General features: G+C 38.4%; 1 protein-coding gene across 4 annotated transcripts in view; it reads left to right on the forward strand.

Annotated features, from left to right (window-relative positions):
• Positions 1-14,672, forward strand: part of LOC101865459 (putative uncharacterized protein encoded by LINC00467 homolog) — a 61,232-nt gene that overhangs the window by 9,659 nt on the left and 36,901 nt on the right. For all 4 annotated transcript variants that reach the window (XR_012432793.1, XR_012432790.1, XR_012432794.1 and 1 more), the window contains exon 4: positions 4,123-4,190. Coding sequence is in view for 1 of the 4 variants with exons in the window: in XM_074035814.1 (XP_073891915.1) it covers positions 4,123-4,190 (68 nt within the window). In the remaining 3 variants the exon portion in view is untranslated. The remainder of the gene's footprint in view (positions 1-4,122; positions 4,191-14,672) is intronic.

Genomic DNA, 14,672 nt, shown 5'->3' on the forward strand with positions numbered 1-14,672 from the left:
ATGTTCTCCACACTCAACCCTAGACAAGATCACTTTAAATTACTCCTTTGTCTCACCTACCTTTACTCTCTCAGTGTTTGTAAGTTGTGTTGTAATTAGTTTTTCTATTGGCTAATTTGGTATTAATAAGTAACCTACTTGTAACTCTGCTTGTTCCATCAACTGTAGTTAATTATTTTATTCTCTCTTACGTAAGTTAAATATATTGGTATCTCTATCCTTTCCTCCATTTTTTTCTCCCCATTGTATTCTTTTAGTTTTTCCGTAGTTAATATCTACAACAAAAATTGTCTTTTTTTGGTCCATAGATTCACTTTAAATCTTTAAGACCAATAATTAGCATTTAAATCACTATCATTATATAAATAGTGTTACTACAGTGCCAAGTTACAGGCAAGAATTACATTTCTATTTCATGGATCTAATATTATGATTGCTAGGACTCTCAAAGGAGAGTGTTTTTCTAGTCACAGCATCAAGTACATCATTTATATTCTATCAGTTGGTTAAAACCGTGCTGTATCTTAGTTTTGCTTTGTATCCAAACCATGACTTTCTTATAGTTTTTTTTTTTCTTGTTCTTTTTTTTTTTTTTTTTTAAGACGGAGTCTCGCTCTGTCACCCAGGCTGGAGTGCAGTGGCGCAATCTCGGCTCACTGCAAGCTCCGCCTCCTGGGCTCATGCCATTCTTCTGTCTCAGCCTCCTGAGTAGCTGGGACTACAGGCGCCCGCCACCTCACCCGGCTAGTTTTTTGTATTTTTTAGTAGAGATGGGGTTTCACCGTGTTAGCCAGGATGGTCTCGATCTCCTGACCTTGTGATCCGCCCGTCTCAGCCTCCCAAAGTGCTGGGATTACAGGCGTGAGCCACTGCGCCCGGCCATAGTTTTTGTTTTTCTTAGAGTTTCTAGTTCTCCTTCTTGTTTTTTATTGTTGACAAAAAGATCATATAACTGCCATAATGAAAAGATTTTCCATCCTTTTAATTATACTATTCCTTAGAGTTCATTTCTTTTCTCTGGAGATATTCTTGCCTGCCTAGTGTAATCTAGACCATTTTCTACCCTCAAGACCTGCTATTTCTCTGTTATCCTAGGATCTCCACTCACTGGTCTTCTGGGTTGGATCCATTGTTTTCTTAGATTCATATCTTTCTCTCAGTGTTCTGCCTTGGCTGTTGGAGTACACTGTCAAATAACTTTTTACAAAATGTTGTCTGGGAAGTGAATTTTCTGAGTCTTGGCGTATCTCAAAATGTCGTTATTGTACCCTACCATTAATTGATAATTTCAAAATGATTCTTCCCAATCCCAATTTCCAGAAGCAGGCATTTCAAACTCTTTTAGCAGTCTGTTTTGATATCTATCTCTGATAGATATGGTTCCATAACTTGTTTATGTAATCATTTCTACATTTTTCAGTTTTAGGCTCTATGGATGATCAGAATTTAGCTACTTTTGTTTTAAACCACTGTTTCCCCTGCATTTACTTTCTTCCTTCCATCCTCCTAAATAGGATTTATTGTAACTTTGATAATTTAATAGTTTAATTGTTATGGCTATGTAGATGCTATGCTGTTCACAGCTGAACCATATAATGGTTCCTTTCTAGCACAACTTTTTTATTCCTTACAGTTAATAATAATTATTATTTTATTTTATTTTATTTTTTTTTTTTGAGATGGAGTCTCGCTCTGTTGCCCAGGCTGATGTGCACTGGTGCGATCTTGGCTCACTGCAACCTCCGCCTCCCAGGTTCAAGCGATTCTCCTGCCTCAGCCTCCTGAGTAGCTGGGATTACAGACGTGTGCCACCATGCCTGGCTAATTTTTTCTATTTTTAGTAGAGACAGGGTCTCACCACGTTAGCCAGGATGGTCTCGATCTCCTGACTTCATGATCTGCTCGCCTCGGCCTCCCAAAATGCTGGGATTACAGGCATGAGCCACCGCGCCCAGTCAATAAAATTTGTTTAGTTTTCTGTGTTTGTGATGTGTTGTAGTAGTATAAATTACCTTTGAAAAGGTTCAGACACATCAGGTATTCAGTTAATTTCGTTTCGGGATTCTCTCCTAGATCCATTTAACATACTCCATTTGGACTTACTGTTCTCAAGACCTGTTAAGCAACTGTGATATTAAGTTCTTTTGTCTTCGTTCTGGATATATCCTTTACCTCTCTTTTGGGTTTGGTCACCCATTTTCTGGATCATATTGTTTCTTCCTCTTTTATTTTCCCCTTATTTTACTGGAGAACCTATAACTTCCAGGAAAAAGATGAGCAGCTAATTCCTATTCAGTTTGTAGTTGTGGGTTTACACTATTAAATAAATTTCTTTTATTGACTTCTGCTTCCAGTAACACAGACCCTCTGTAGAAAACCCAGGAGGGATAGGAATGAATCAGAGGTAAATTGAGCCTTACTGGAATTATAGTCTCATCTCTGCATCCCTAGTTGGGTTTAGATCATCATCCATCATTCTGTTTGCCTGGTGGAGGATAAATAATCTTGAGAGATGGATAACATCATCTAGAATCTCTAGAATTTTTTAATACAGCATACATAACTTTTAATAAAAATTATTAGATATGCCTACATGACTGAAAAACAAGAGAAAAAAATAGTAACAGCCCTACAGGTAATACAGATGTTGAGTTAGCTGGCAATGAAGTTTAAATAGTTGTGATTAATGTATTTAAGAAAATAGAGATTTATCAACTGTAAGAAAGAATCAGGTATAAATTCTGGAATAAAAATTCATTATCTAAAATTAGCAATTTAGATAGATTTTTCAGTAGATTAGACACACACAAAGAATTAGTAAACTGGAAGTCACATCAGGAGGGAAAAAAAAGAAAGATACAGAAGAAAATGTTAGAGACATGTGAGACACAGTAATGAGATCTAACATTGTAATTGGAATTGAAGAAGGAAAGAAAAGCAAATGCCTAAAAGTTTCCCCAAACAGATGAAAGACATCAACTAAAGATTCAAGGAACTGACAACCCCAAGCTGGATAATACAAAAATCACATCGGTAACCTTTGCTTCTAGTCAGGAAAATGGTTGTCTTTTGTAGAATGGAGTAGTTAATATGGTGGCAAACTAACATTCTCCTTTTCTATATCCTTTTTCTTTTTCTTTTTTTGTATTTTTTAATTTTGAGACAGAGTCTCACTCTGTTGCCCAGGCTGGAGTGCAGTGGCACAATCTCAGCTTACTGCAACCTCCGCCTCCCAGGTTCAAGTGATTCTCCTGCCTCAGCCTCTTGAGTAGCTGAGATTACAAGTGCCCACCACCATGCGTGGCTAATTTTTGTATTTTTAGTAAAAATGAGGTTTCACCATGTTCCCCAGGCTGGTATCAAACTCCTGACCTCAAGTGATCCACTTGCTTCAGCCTCCCAAAGTGCTGGAATTACAGATGACATGAGCCACCACACCCGTCCTCCTTTTCCATGTTCTTATTAAAATAATTCATTTATATTTTCCAGTAGACTGCTTAATAGTTGCATTCACATAGTTTCTGCTAATAACACCTTATATTCCCTAGATTAACTGGAGGTTGCATTCTAGTGGACCTAGGAGAGCATTGTCTTTTGGATGGGTTCCTAAATGCCATATATTTATACTGGGATACAACTATAATTAAACTTTTTTCTTTTTTCTTCTTTTTTTTAGAGACAGTGCCTCACTCTGTCACCAAGCTGGAGTGCAGTGGCATGATCTTGGCTCACTGCAACCTTGACCCGCTGGGCTCAAGCGATCCTCCCACCTCAGCCTGTTGAGTAGCTGGGACTACAGGTGCACTCCACATGTCTGGCTAATTTTTGTATTTTTGGTAGGGACAAGGTTTTGCCATGTTGCCCAGGCTGGTCTCAAACTCCTGAGCTCAAGTGATCTGCCTGCCTCAGCCTCTCAAAATGCTGGAATTACAGATGTGCACCACCATGCCTGGCAAATTAAACAATTTTATCTGCTAGTTGTATCTTGTAAGATTCTTCCAACAAACATAATAAAGTTGATTAAAATATCAATCTTAATTATTTTAATCCTTCAAATTCTTTAATCAATAAAATAATTTTTAATGTTAGAACTGAAACTTCCAAATCTTTTTAAACTTTTAGATGCTACCCAGGGAAAAATTAAGAAGAAGAGAAGAGAGAAAACAAATAAATGGAGGGGAAAAAGAAAGGTTAGTAATTGTGAGTAATGTAAGAATAAGATTTGGCTATTAGAGGGTATTGTACTTATTAATTAAGAAACAATCTATAAGGAATTTGAAGAGATACAAGTCAAGGATTGGTTAACATGATAGTTAACATGGTGGTGCTAAGCTTATAGTGTCCTTTGCTGCTTTTCAAATACTTCTCAGAAAACTATGCAGACAGGTAAAACCTTATAATTCTTTAGATTCTTTTTAATTTTGGTGTTAACATAGTTATAAAATAGCCTATGTGCTTTGAAATAAACGCAAGTAATATGGACATAAATTAAATGAAAGGTAAAATAGCTACACTCCTTTCTCTTTATTTAATTTCTTATGGTTATCACTCTTAAGTATTTGCTGTACAACCTTAGATTATTCCTCTGTGCACATGGAAATAAATAAAACTGATGTAAATAAATGTGTATAGTTTTATGTACTATATAATACATATGTAATTTTATGTTGACAAAAATGGACTATCAATTTGCTTCTCTAAATTTAATTTAGTTCATATAAGTTTATGAACTATTTGTAACATATATAAAACTTAGATGTTTAATAATAAAAAGAGCATCATGAACCTATTTAACTAGAACATTACCAATATGATTATCTCCCAGTATTTTTCTTCCTTCTTCTGTTCACTTGCTTTCCCATTAAAAGTAATATCCTAAATTTTGTGTTGCTCCTTCTCATGCCTTTTGAAAATAATTTTATTACAAATGGATGTATCTTGAAATATTTTGTTTAGCTTATTTGGTTTGGGGTTTTATAAGAATAATACATTTTCTGCAGTTTTCTCTGGCTACTTTTTCACACAATATTTTGTTTTTATGGTTTATTCATATTTTTGTGTAGCTGTAGTTCATTAATTTTCTCTGCCATATAATACTCTATTGGGTGAATAAAGCACAATTTATCTATTGTCCTGTGGATGGACATTTACAATGTTTCTAATTTTTTTCCTTGTATTTAAAAAAATATTTTGTGAGTAATAGGTGAGTATATTGATGGGATACATGAGATATTTTGATACAGGCATGCAATGCATAATAATCCTATCAGGGTAATTGGGATATCCATCACCTCAAGCTTTTATTCTTTCTTTGTGTTACAAACAATTCACTTACACTTTTTTAGTTATTTTATTTTATTTTTTATTTTTATTTCTTTTTATTTTTTGAGACAGAGTCTTGTCCTGTTGCCCAGGCTGGAGTGCAATGACGCGATCTTGGCTCACTGCAACCTCCGCCTCCTGGATTCAAGCAGTTCTGCCACAACCTCCCAAGCAGCTGGGACTACACGCATGTGCCACCACACCTGGCTAATTTTTTTGTATTTTTAGTAGAGACAGGGTTTCACTATGTTGGCCAGGCTGGTCTCAAAGTCCTGACCTCGAGTGATCTGCCCACCTCAGCCTCCCAAAGTGCTGGGATTATAGGCGTGAGCCACCGTGCCCAGCCTCTTTTAGTTATTTTAAAATGTACAATAAATTATTGTTGACTGTAGTCACCCTGTTGTGTGCTATAAAATACGAAATCTTATACATTCTAGCTATATTTTTATACTCATTAATCATCCTCCCTTCCCTACCTTCAACTACCCTTCTAAGCTTCTGGTAACGATCATTCTGCTATCACCATGAGTTTAGTTGTTTTCATTTTTAGCTCCCACAAATAGGTGACAACATGTGAATTTTGTCTTTCTGTGCCTGACTTTTGTCACTTAACATAATGACCTCTATTTCCATCCCTGGTTGCAAATGACAGGATCTCATTCTTTTTTTTGGCTGAATAGTGCTCCATTGTGTATTTGTACCACATTCATCTGTTGATGGACGTTTAGATTGCTTCCAGATCTTGGCTATTATGAATAATGCTGCAGAGTGATTATAATAATACACCAGAGTGCAGATATCTCTTTGACATACTGATTTCTTTTCTTTGGGTCTATACCTAGGAATGAGATTATTGGATCTTATGATAGCTCTTTTCTTAGTTTTTTGAGGAACTTCCAAACTGTTCTCCATAGTGGTTATACTAATTTACATTCCTGCCAACAGTGTATGAGGGTTCCCCTTTCTCAACATCCTTCTCAGCATTTGTCATTGCCTGTCTTTTGGATAAAACCGATTTTACCTAGGGTTGGATGATATCTCATTATAGTTTTGATTTGCATTTCTTTGATAATCAGTGATGTTGAGCACCTTTTCATATGCCTGTTTGCCATTTGTATGTCTTCTTTCGGGAAATGTCTATTCAGACCTTTTGCCCATTTTAAAATAGGATTATTAGATTTTTTCTTATAGAGTTGTTTGAGCTCCTTTTATATTCAAGGATTATTAATCCCTTGTCAGAAGGATAGTTTGAAGGAATTTTCTCCTATTCTGTGGATTGTCTTTTCACTTTGCTGATTGTTTCCTTTGCTGTGCAGAAGCTTTTTAACTTAATATGATCCCATTTGTACATTTGTGTTTCAGTTGCCTGTGCTTATGGGGTATTACTCAAGAAATTGTTGACCAGTCCAATGTCCTGGAGAGTTTCTCCTATGTTTTCTTGTAATAGTTTTATAATTTGAGGTCATAAATTTAAGTCTTTAATCCATTTTGATTTGATTTTTGTATCTGGCAACAGATGGAGGTCTAGTTTCATTCTTCGACATCTGGATATCCAGTTTTCCCAGCACCATTTATAGAAGAGAATGTCTGTTCCTCAATATAGGCTTTTGTTACCTTTGTCGAAAATGAGTTCACAGTAGATGTATAGGTTTGTTTCTGGGTTCTCTATTCTGTTCCATTGGTCTGTGTGTGTGTTTTTATGCCAGTACCATGCTGTTTGGGTTACTGTAGCTTTGTAGTATAATTTGAAGTCAGGTAATGTGATTCTTCCAGTTTTGTTCTTTTTGCTCGGAATAGCTTTGGCTATTCTGGGTCTTTTCCGGTTCTGTATAAATTTTAGGATTTTTTTTCCCATTTCCATGAAGAATGTCACTGGTATTTTTATAGGGATTCCATTGAATCTGTAGACTGCTTTAAAGAGTATGGATATTTTAACAATATTGATTCTTCCAATCCATGAATATGGACCATCCTTCCTTTTTTGTGGTCTTTTCAATTTCATACATCAGTGTTTTTTTATTTTCATTGTAAAGATCTTTCACTGGTTTTTAAAAAATATATACTTTAAGTTCTAGGGTACATGTGCACAACGTGCAGGTTTGTTACATGTGTATACATGTGCCATGTTGGTGTGCTGCACCCATTAACTTGTCATTTACATTAGGTATATCTCCTAATGCTGTCCCTCCCCTGTCCCACCACCCCATGACAGGCCCCAGTGTGTGATGTTCCCCACCCTGTGTCCAAGTGTTCAGATGTTCTCATTGTTCAGTTCCGACCTATGAGTGAGAACATGTGGTGTTTGGTTTTCTGTCCTTGCGATAGTTTGCTGACAGTGATGGTTTCCAGCTTCATCCGTGTCTCCACAAAGGACATGAACTCATCCTTTCTTATGGCTGCATGGTATTCCATAGTTTATATGTGCCACATTTTCTTAATCCAGTCTGTCATTGATGGACATTTGGGTTGGTTCCAAGTCTTTGCTATTGTGAATAGTGCCGCAATGAACATATGTGTGCATATGTCTTTATAGCAGCATGATTTATAACCCTTTGGGTATATCCCCAGTAATGGGATGACTGGGTCAAATGGTATTTCTAGTTCTAGATCTTTAAAGAATCGCCACACTGTCTTCCACGATAGTAGAACTAGTTTACAGTCCCACCAACAGTGTAAAAGTGTTCCTTTTCCTCCACATCCTCTCCAGCACCTGTTATTTCCTGACTTTTTAATGGTTGTCATTCTAACTGGTGTGAGATGGTATCTCATTGTGGTTTTGATTTGCATTTCTCTGACTGCCAATGATGATGAGCATTTTTTCATGTGTCTGTTGGCTGCATAAATGTCTTCTTTTGAAAAGTGTCTGTTCATATCCTTTGCCCACTTTTTGATGGGGTTGTTTGATTTTTTTCTTGTAAATTTGTTTAAATTCTTTGTAGATTCTGGATATTAGCCCTTTGTCAGATGGGTAAATTGTAAAAATTTTCTCCCCTTCTTTAGGTTGCCTGTTCACTCTGATGATAGTTTCTTTTCCTGTGCAGAAGCTCTTTAGTTTAATTAGATCCCATTTATCAATTTTGGCTTTTGTTGCCATTGCTTTTGGTGTTTTAGTCATGAAGTCCTTGCCCATGCCTATGTCCTGAATGGTATTGCCTAGGTTTTCTTCTAGGGTTTTTATGGTTTTAGGTCTAACATTTAAGTCTTTAATCCATCTTGAACTAATTTTTGTATAAGATGTAAGGAAGGGATCCAGTTTCAGCTTTCTACATATGGCTAGCCAGTTTTCCCAGCACCATTTATTAAATAGGGAATCCTTTCCCCATTTCTTGTTTTTGTCAGGTTTGTCAAAGATCAGATGGTTGTAGATGTGTGGTATTTCTGAGGGCTCTGTTCTGTTCCATTGGTCTATATCTCTGTTTTGGTACCAGTACCATGCTGTTTTGTTTACTGTAGCCTTGTAGTATAGTTTGAAGTCAGGTAGCATGATGCCTCCAGCTTTGTTCTTTTGGCTTAGGATTGTCTTGGCAATGCGGGCTCTTTTTCAGTTCCATAAGAGCTTTAAAGTAGTTTTTTCCAATTCTGTGAAGAAAGGCATTGGTAGCTTGATAGGGATGGCATTGAATCTGTAAATTACCTTAGGCAGTATGACCATTTTCATGATATTGATTCTTCCTATCCATGAGTGTGGAATGTTCTTCCATTTTGTGTCCTCTTTTATTTCGTTTTTATTTTGTTTGTAGTTCTCCTTGAAGAAGTCCTTCACATCCCTTGTAAGTTGGATTCCTAGGTATTTTATTCTCTTTGAAGCAATCGTGAATGGGAGTTCACTCATGATTTGACTCTTTGTTTGTCTGTTATTGGTGTATAGGAATACTTGTGATTTTTGCACATTGATTTTGTATCCTGAGGCTTTGCTGAAGTTGCTTATCAGCTTAAGGAGATTTTGGGCTGAGACAATGGGGTTTTCTAAATATACAATCATGTCCTCTGCAAACAGGGACAATTTGACTTCCTCTTTTCCTAATTGAATACCCTTTATTTCTTTATCCTGCCTTGATTTTCCTGGCCAGAACTTCCAACACTATGTTGAATAGGAGTGGTGAGAGAGGGCATCCCTGTCTTGTACCAGTTTTCAAAGGGAATGCTTCCAGTTTTTGTCCATCCAGTGTGATATTGGCTGTGGGTTTGTCATAAATAGCTCTTCTTATTTTGAGATACGTCCCATCAATACCTAGTTTTTTGAGAGTTTTTAGCATGAAGGGCAGTTGAATTTTGTCGAAGGCCTTTTGTGCATCTATTGAGATAATCAAGTGTTTTTTGTCTTTGGCTGTGTTTATATGCTGGGTTACGTTTATTGATTTGTGTATGTTGAACCAGCCTTGCATCCCAGGGATGATGCCAACTTGATTGTGGTGGATAAGCTCTTTGATGTGCTGCTGCATTCGGTTTGCCAGTATTTTATTGAAGATTTTTGCATCGATGTTCATTAGGGATATTGCTCTAAAATTCCCTTTTTTTTGTTGTTTCTGCCAGGCTTTGGTATCAGGATGATGCTGGCCTCATAAAATGAGTTAGGGAGGATTCCCTCTTTTTCTATTGATTGCAATAGTTTCAGAAGGAATGGTACCAGCTCCTCTCTGTACCTCTGATAGAATTTGGGTGTGAATCCTTCTGGTCCTGGATTTTTTTTTGGTTGGTAGGCTATTAATTATTGCCTCAATTTCAGAGCCTGTTATTGGTCTATTCAGGAATTCAACTTCTTCCTGGTTTAGTCTTGGGAGGGTGTATGTATCCAGGAATTTATCCCTTTCTTCTAGATTTTCTAGTTTATCTGCATAAAGGTGTTTATAATGTTCTCTGATGGTAGTTTGTATTTCTGTGGGACTGGTGGTGATATCCCCTTTATCATTTTTTATTGCATCTATTTGATTCTTCCTCTCCTTTTTTCTTTAGTAGTCTTGCTAGCGGTCTGTCAATTTTGTTGATCATTTCAAAAAACCAGCTCCTGGATTCGTTGATTTTTTGAAGGGTTTTTTGTGCCTCTATCTCCTTCAGTTCTGCTCTGATCTTAGTTATTTCTTCCCTTCTGCTAGCTTTTGAATGTATTTGCTCTTGCTTCTCTAGTTCTTTTAATTGTGATGTTAAGGTGTCAATTTTAGATCTTTCCTGCTGTCTCTTGTGGGTATTTAGTGCTATAAATTTCCCTCTACACACTGCTTTAAATGTGTCTCAGAGATTCTGGTATGTTGTGTCTTTGTTCTCATTGGTTTCAAGGAACATCTTTATTTCTGCTTTCTTTTTGTTATGTACCCAGTAGTCATTCAGGAGCAGGTTGTTCAGTTTCCATGTAGTTGAGCAGTTTTGAGTGAGTTTCTCAATCCTGAGTTCTAATTTCATTGCACTGTTGTCTGAGAGACAGTTTGTTATAATTTCTGTTCTTTTACATTTGCTGAGGAGTGCTTTACTTCCAACTATGTGGTCAGTTTTGGAAGAAGTGCAGTGTGGTGCTGAGAAGAATGTATATTCTGTTGATTTGGGGTGGAGAGTTCTGTAGATGTCTATTAGGTCTGCTTCGTGCAGAGCTGAGTTCAATTCCTGAATATCCTTGTTAACTTTCTGTCTCGTTGATCTGTCTAATGTTGACAGTGGAGTGTTAAAGTCTCCCATTATTATTGTGTAGGAGTCTAAGTCTCTTTGTAGGTCTCTGAGGACTTGCTTTATGAATCTGGGTGCTCCTGTATTGGGTGCATATATATTTAGGATAGTTAGCTCTTCCTGTTGAATTGATCCCTTTACCATTATGTAATGGCCTTCTTTGTCTCTTTTGATCTTTGTTGGCTTAAAGTCTGTTTTATCCGAGACTAGTATTGCAACCCCTGCTTTTTTTTGTTTTCCATTTGCTTGGTAGATCTTCCTCCATCCCTTTGTTTTGAGCCTATGTGTGCCTCTGCACATGAGATGGGTCTCCTGAATACAGCACACTGATGAGTCTTGACTCTATCCGGTTTGCCAGTCTGTGTCTTTTAATTGGGGCATTTAGCCCATTTACATTTAAGGTTAATATTGTTATGTGTGAATTTGATCCTGTCGTTATGATGTTAGCTGATTATTTTGCTTGTTAGTTGATGCAGTTTCTTTGTAGCGTCGATGGTCTTTGCATTTTGGCTTGTTTTTGCCATGGCTGGTACTGGTTGTTCCTTTCCGTGTTTAGTGGTTCCTTCAGGAGCCTGGTGATGACAAAATCTCTCAGCATTTGTTTTTCTGTAAAGGATTTTGTTTCTCCTTCACTTATGAAGCTTAGTTTGGCTGGATATGAAATTCTGGGTTGAAAATTCTTTCCTTTAAGAATGTTGAATATTGGCCCTCACTCTCTTCTGGCTTGTAGAGTTTCTGCCGAGAGATCTGCTGTTAGTGTGATGGACTTCCCTTTGTGGGTAACCCGACCTTTCTCTCTGGCTGCCCTTAACATTTTTTTCCTTCATTTCAACTTTGGTGAATCTGACAGTTGTATGTCTTGGAGTTGCTCTTCTCAAGGAGTATCTTTGTGGCGTTCTCTGTATTTCCTGAATTTGAATGTTAGCCTGCCTCGCTAGGTTGGGGAAGTTCTCCTGGATAATATCCTGAAGAGAGTTTTCCAACTTGGTTCCATTCTCCCCGTCACTTTCAGGTACACTAATCAGATGTAGATTTGGTCTTTTCACATAGTCGCATATTTCTTGGAGGCTTTGTTTGTTTCTTTTTACTCTTTTTTGTATAAACTTTTCTTCTCGCTTCATTTCATTCAATCTTCAACCACTGATCCCCTTTCTTCCACTTGATCAAATCAGCTACTAAAGCTCGTGCATGCATCACATAGTTCTCGTGCCATGGTTTTCAGCTCCATCAGGTCATTTAAGGTCTTCTCTACGCTGTTTATTCTAGTTAGCCATTCGTCTAATCTTTTTTCAAAGTTTTTAGCTTCTTTGCGATGGGTGTGAACGTCCTTCTTTAGCTTGGAGAAGTTTGTTATTACCAATCGTCTGAAGCCTTCTTCTGTCAACTTGTCAAAGTCATTCTCCATCCAGCTTTGTTCTGTTGCTGGTGAGGAGCTGCATTCCTTTGGAGGAGAAGAGGCACTCTGATTTTTAGAATGTTCAGCTTTTCTGCCCTGGTTTCTCCCCATCTTTGTGGTTTTATCTACCTTTGGTCTTTGATGATGGTGAGGTACAGATGGGGTTTTGGTGTGGGTGTCCTTTCTGTTTTTTTAATTTTCCTTCTGACAGTCAGGACCCTCAGCTGCACGTCTGTTGGAGTTTGCTGAAGGTCCACTCCAGACCCTGTCTGCCTGGGTATCACCAGTGGAGGCTGCAAAACAGCAAATATTGCAAAATGGCAAATGTTGCTGCCTGATCCTTCCTCTGGAAGCTTTGTCTTAGAGGGGCACCTGGCTGTATGAGGTGTCAGTCGGCCCCTACTGGGAGGTGTCTCCCAGTTAGGCTACTCGGGGGTCAGGGACCCATTTGAGGAGGCAGTCTATCCATTCTCAGATCTCAAACTCTGTGCTGGGAGAACCACTACTCTCTTCAGAGTTGCCAGACAGGGATGTTTAAGTCTGCAGAAGTTTCTGCTGCCTTTTGTTTAGCTATGCCCTGCCCCCAGAGGTGGAGTCTACAGAGGCAGGCAGGCCTCCTTGAGCTGCGGTGTGCTCCACCCAGTTCGAGCTTCCCAGTTGCTTTGTTTACCTACTCAGGCCTCAGCAGTGGCAGACGCCCCTCACTCAGCCTTGCTACTGCCTTCCACCTTCCAGTTTGATCTCAGACTGCTGTGCTGGCAGTGAGCGAGGCTCCATGGGCATGGGACCCTCTGAACCAGGCACAGGATATAATCTCCTGGTGTGCCATTTGCTAAGACCGTTGGAAAAGTGCAGTGTTAGGGTGGGAGTGTCCCGATTTTCCAGGTACTGTTTGTCACGGCTTCCCTTGGCTAGGAAAGGGAATTCCCCAACCCCTTGCGCTTCCTGGGTGAGGCAGTGCCCCACCCTGCTTTGGCTCACACTCTGTGGGCTGCACCCACTGTCCAACAAGCCCCAGTGAGGTGAACCCAGTACCTCAGTTGGAAATGCAGAAATCACCTGTATTCTGTGTCGCTCATGCTGGCAGCTGTAGACTGGAGCTGTTCCTATTTGGTCACCTTGGAACCTCTTCCTATTTTATTTACTTATTTATTTTTTTGAGATGGAGTCTTGCCCTGTTGCCCAGGCTGGAGTGCAATGGCATGATCTTGGCTCACTGCAACCTCTGCTTCCTTGGTTCAAATGATTCTCCTGCCTCAGCCTGCCAAGTAGCTGGGATTACAGGCGCCCACCAGCATGCCCAGCTAATTTTTGTATTTTTAGTAGAGATAGGGTTTCACCACGTTGACCAGGCTGATCTCGAACTCCTGACCTTGTGATCCACCTGCCTTGGCCTCCCAAAGTGCTGGGATTACAGGCATGAGCCACTACGCCCAGCCAAGATCTTTCACTTGTTTGGGTAAGTTAATTCCTCAGTATTTTATTTGTGGCTGTTGTAAATGGGACTATTTGATTTCTCTTTCAGATTGTTTGTTGTTGGCATATAGAAATGCTACTGATTTTTGTGTACTGATTTTGTATTTTGCAACTTCATTGAATTTGTTTATCAGTTCTAATAGTTTTTTGGTGGAGTCTTTAGGTTTTTCCAGATACAAAATCATAGCATCTGCAAACAAGGATAATTCAACTTATTTCTTTCCAATTTGGATGCCCTTTATATCTTTCTCTTGTCTGATTGCTCTAGCTAGGACTTCTAGTAGTAGGCTGAATAACAATGGTGAAAGTGGGCGTCCTTGTCATGTTCCATATCTTAGAGGAAAGGCGTTCAATGTTTCCCCCTTCAATGCAGTGCTAACTGTGGGTCTGTCATATATGGCTTTTATTGTGTTTAGGTATGTACTTTCTATACTCAGTTCTTTGAGGATTGAAGGGATGCTGAATTTTATCAAATGATTTTTCAGCATCAATTGAAATGATCATATGGTTTTTGTCCTTCATTCTGTTGATATATCACATTGATTGGTTCGCGTATCTTGAACCGTCCTTGTATCCCTGGTATAAATCCCACTTAGTCATGATGAATGATCTTACTAATGTGTTGAATTCAGTTTGCTAATATTTTGTCGAGGATTTTTGCATCAATGTTCAGGGATATCGACTTGTAGATTTCTATTTTGAGGTGTCTTTGTCTGGTTTTGGTATCAGGGTAATACTGACCTTATAGAATGAATTTGGAAGTATTCTTTCCTCCTCTATTTTTTGAAACAGTTTGAGTAGGATTGGTATTAGTTCTTTAAAT

This window comes from Macaca fascicularis, chromosome 1, assembly GCF_037993035.2.
Source record: "Macaca fascicularis isolate 582-1 chromosome 1, T2T-MFA8v1.1".
Taxonomy (NCBI): Eukaryota; Metazoa; Chordata; class Mammalia; order Primates; family Cercopithecidae; genus Macaca; species Macaca fascicularis.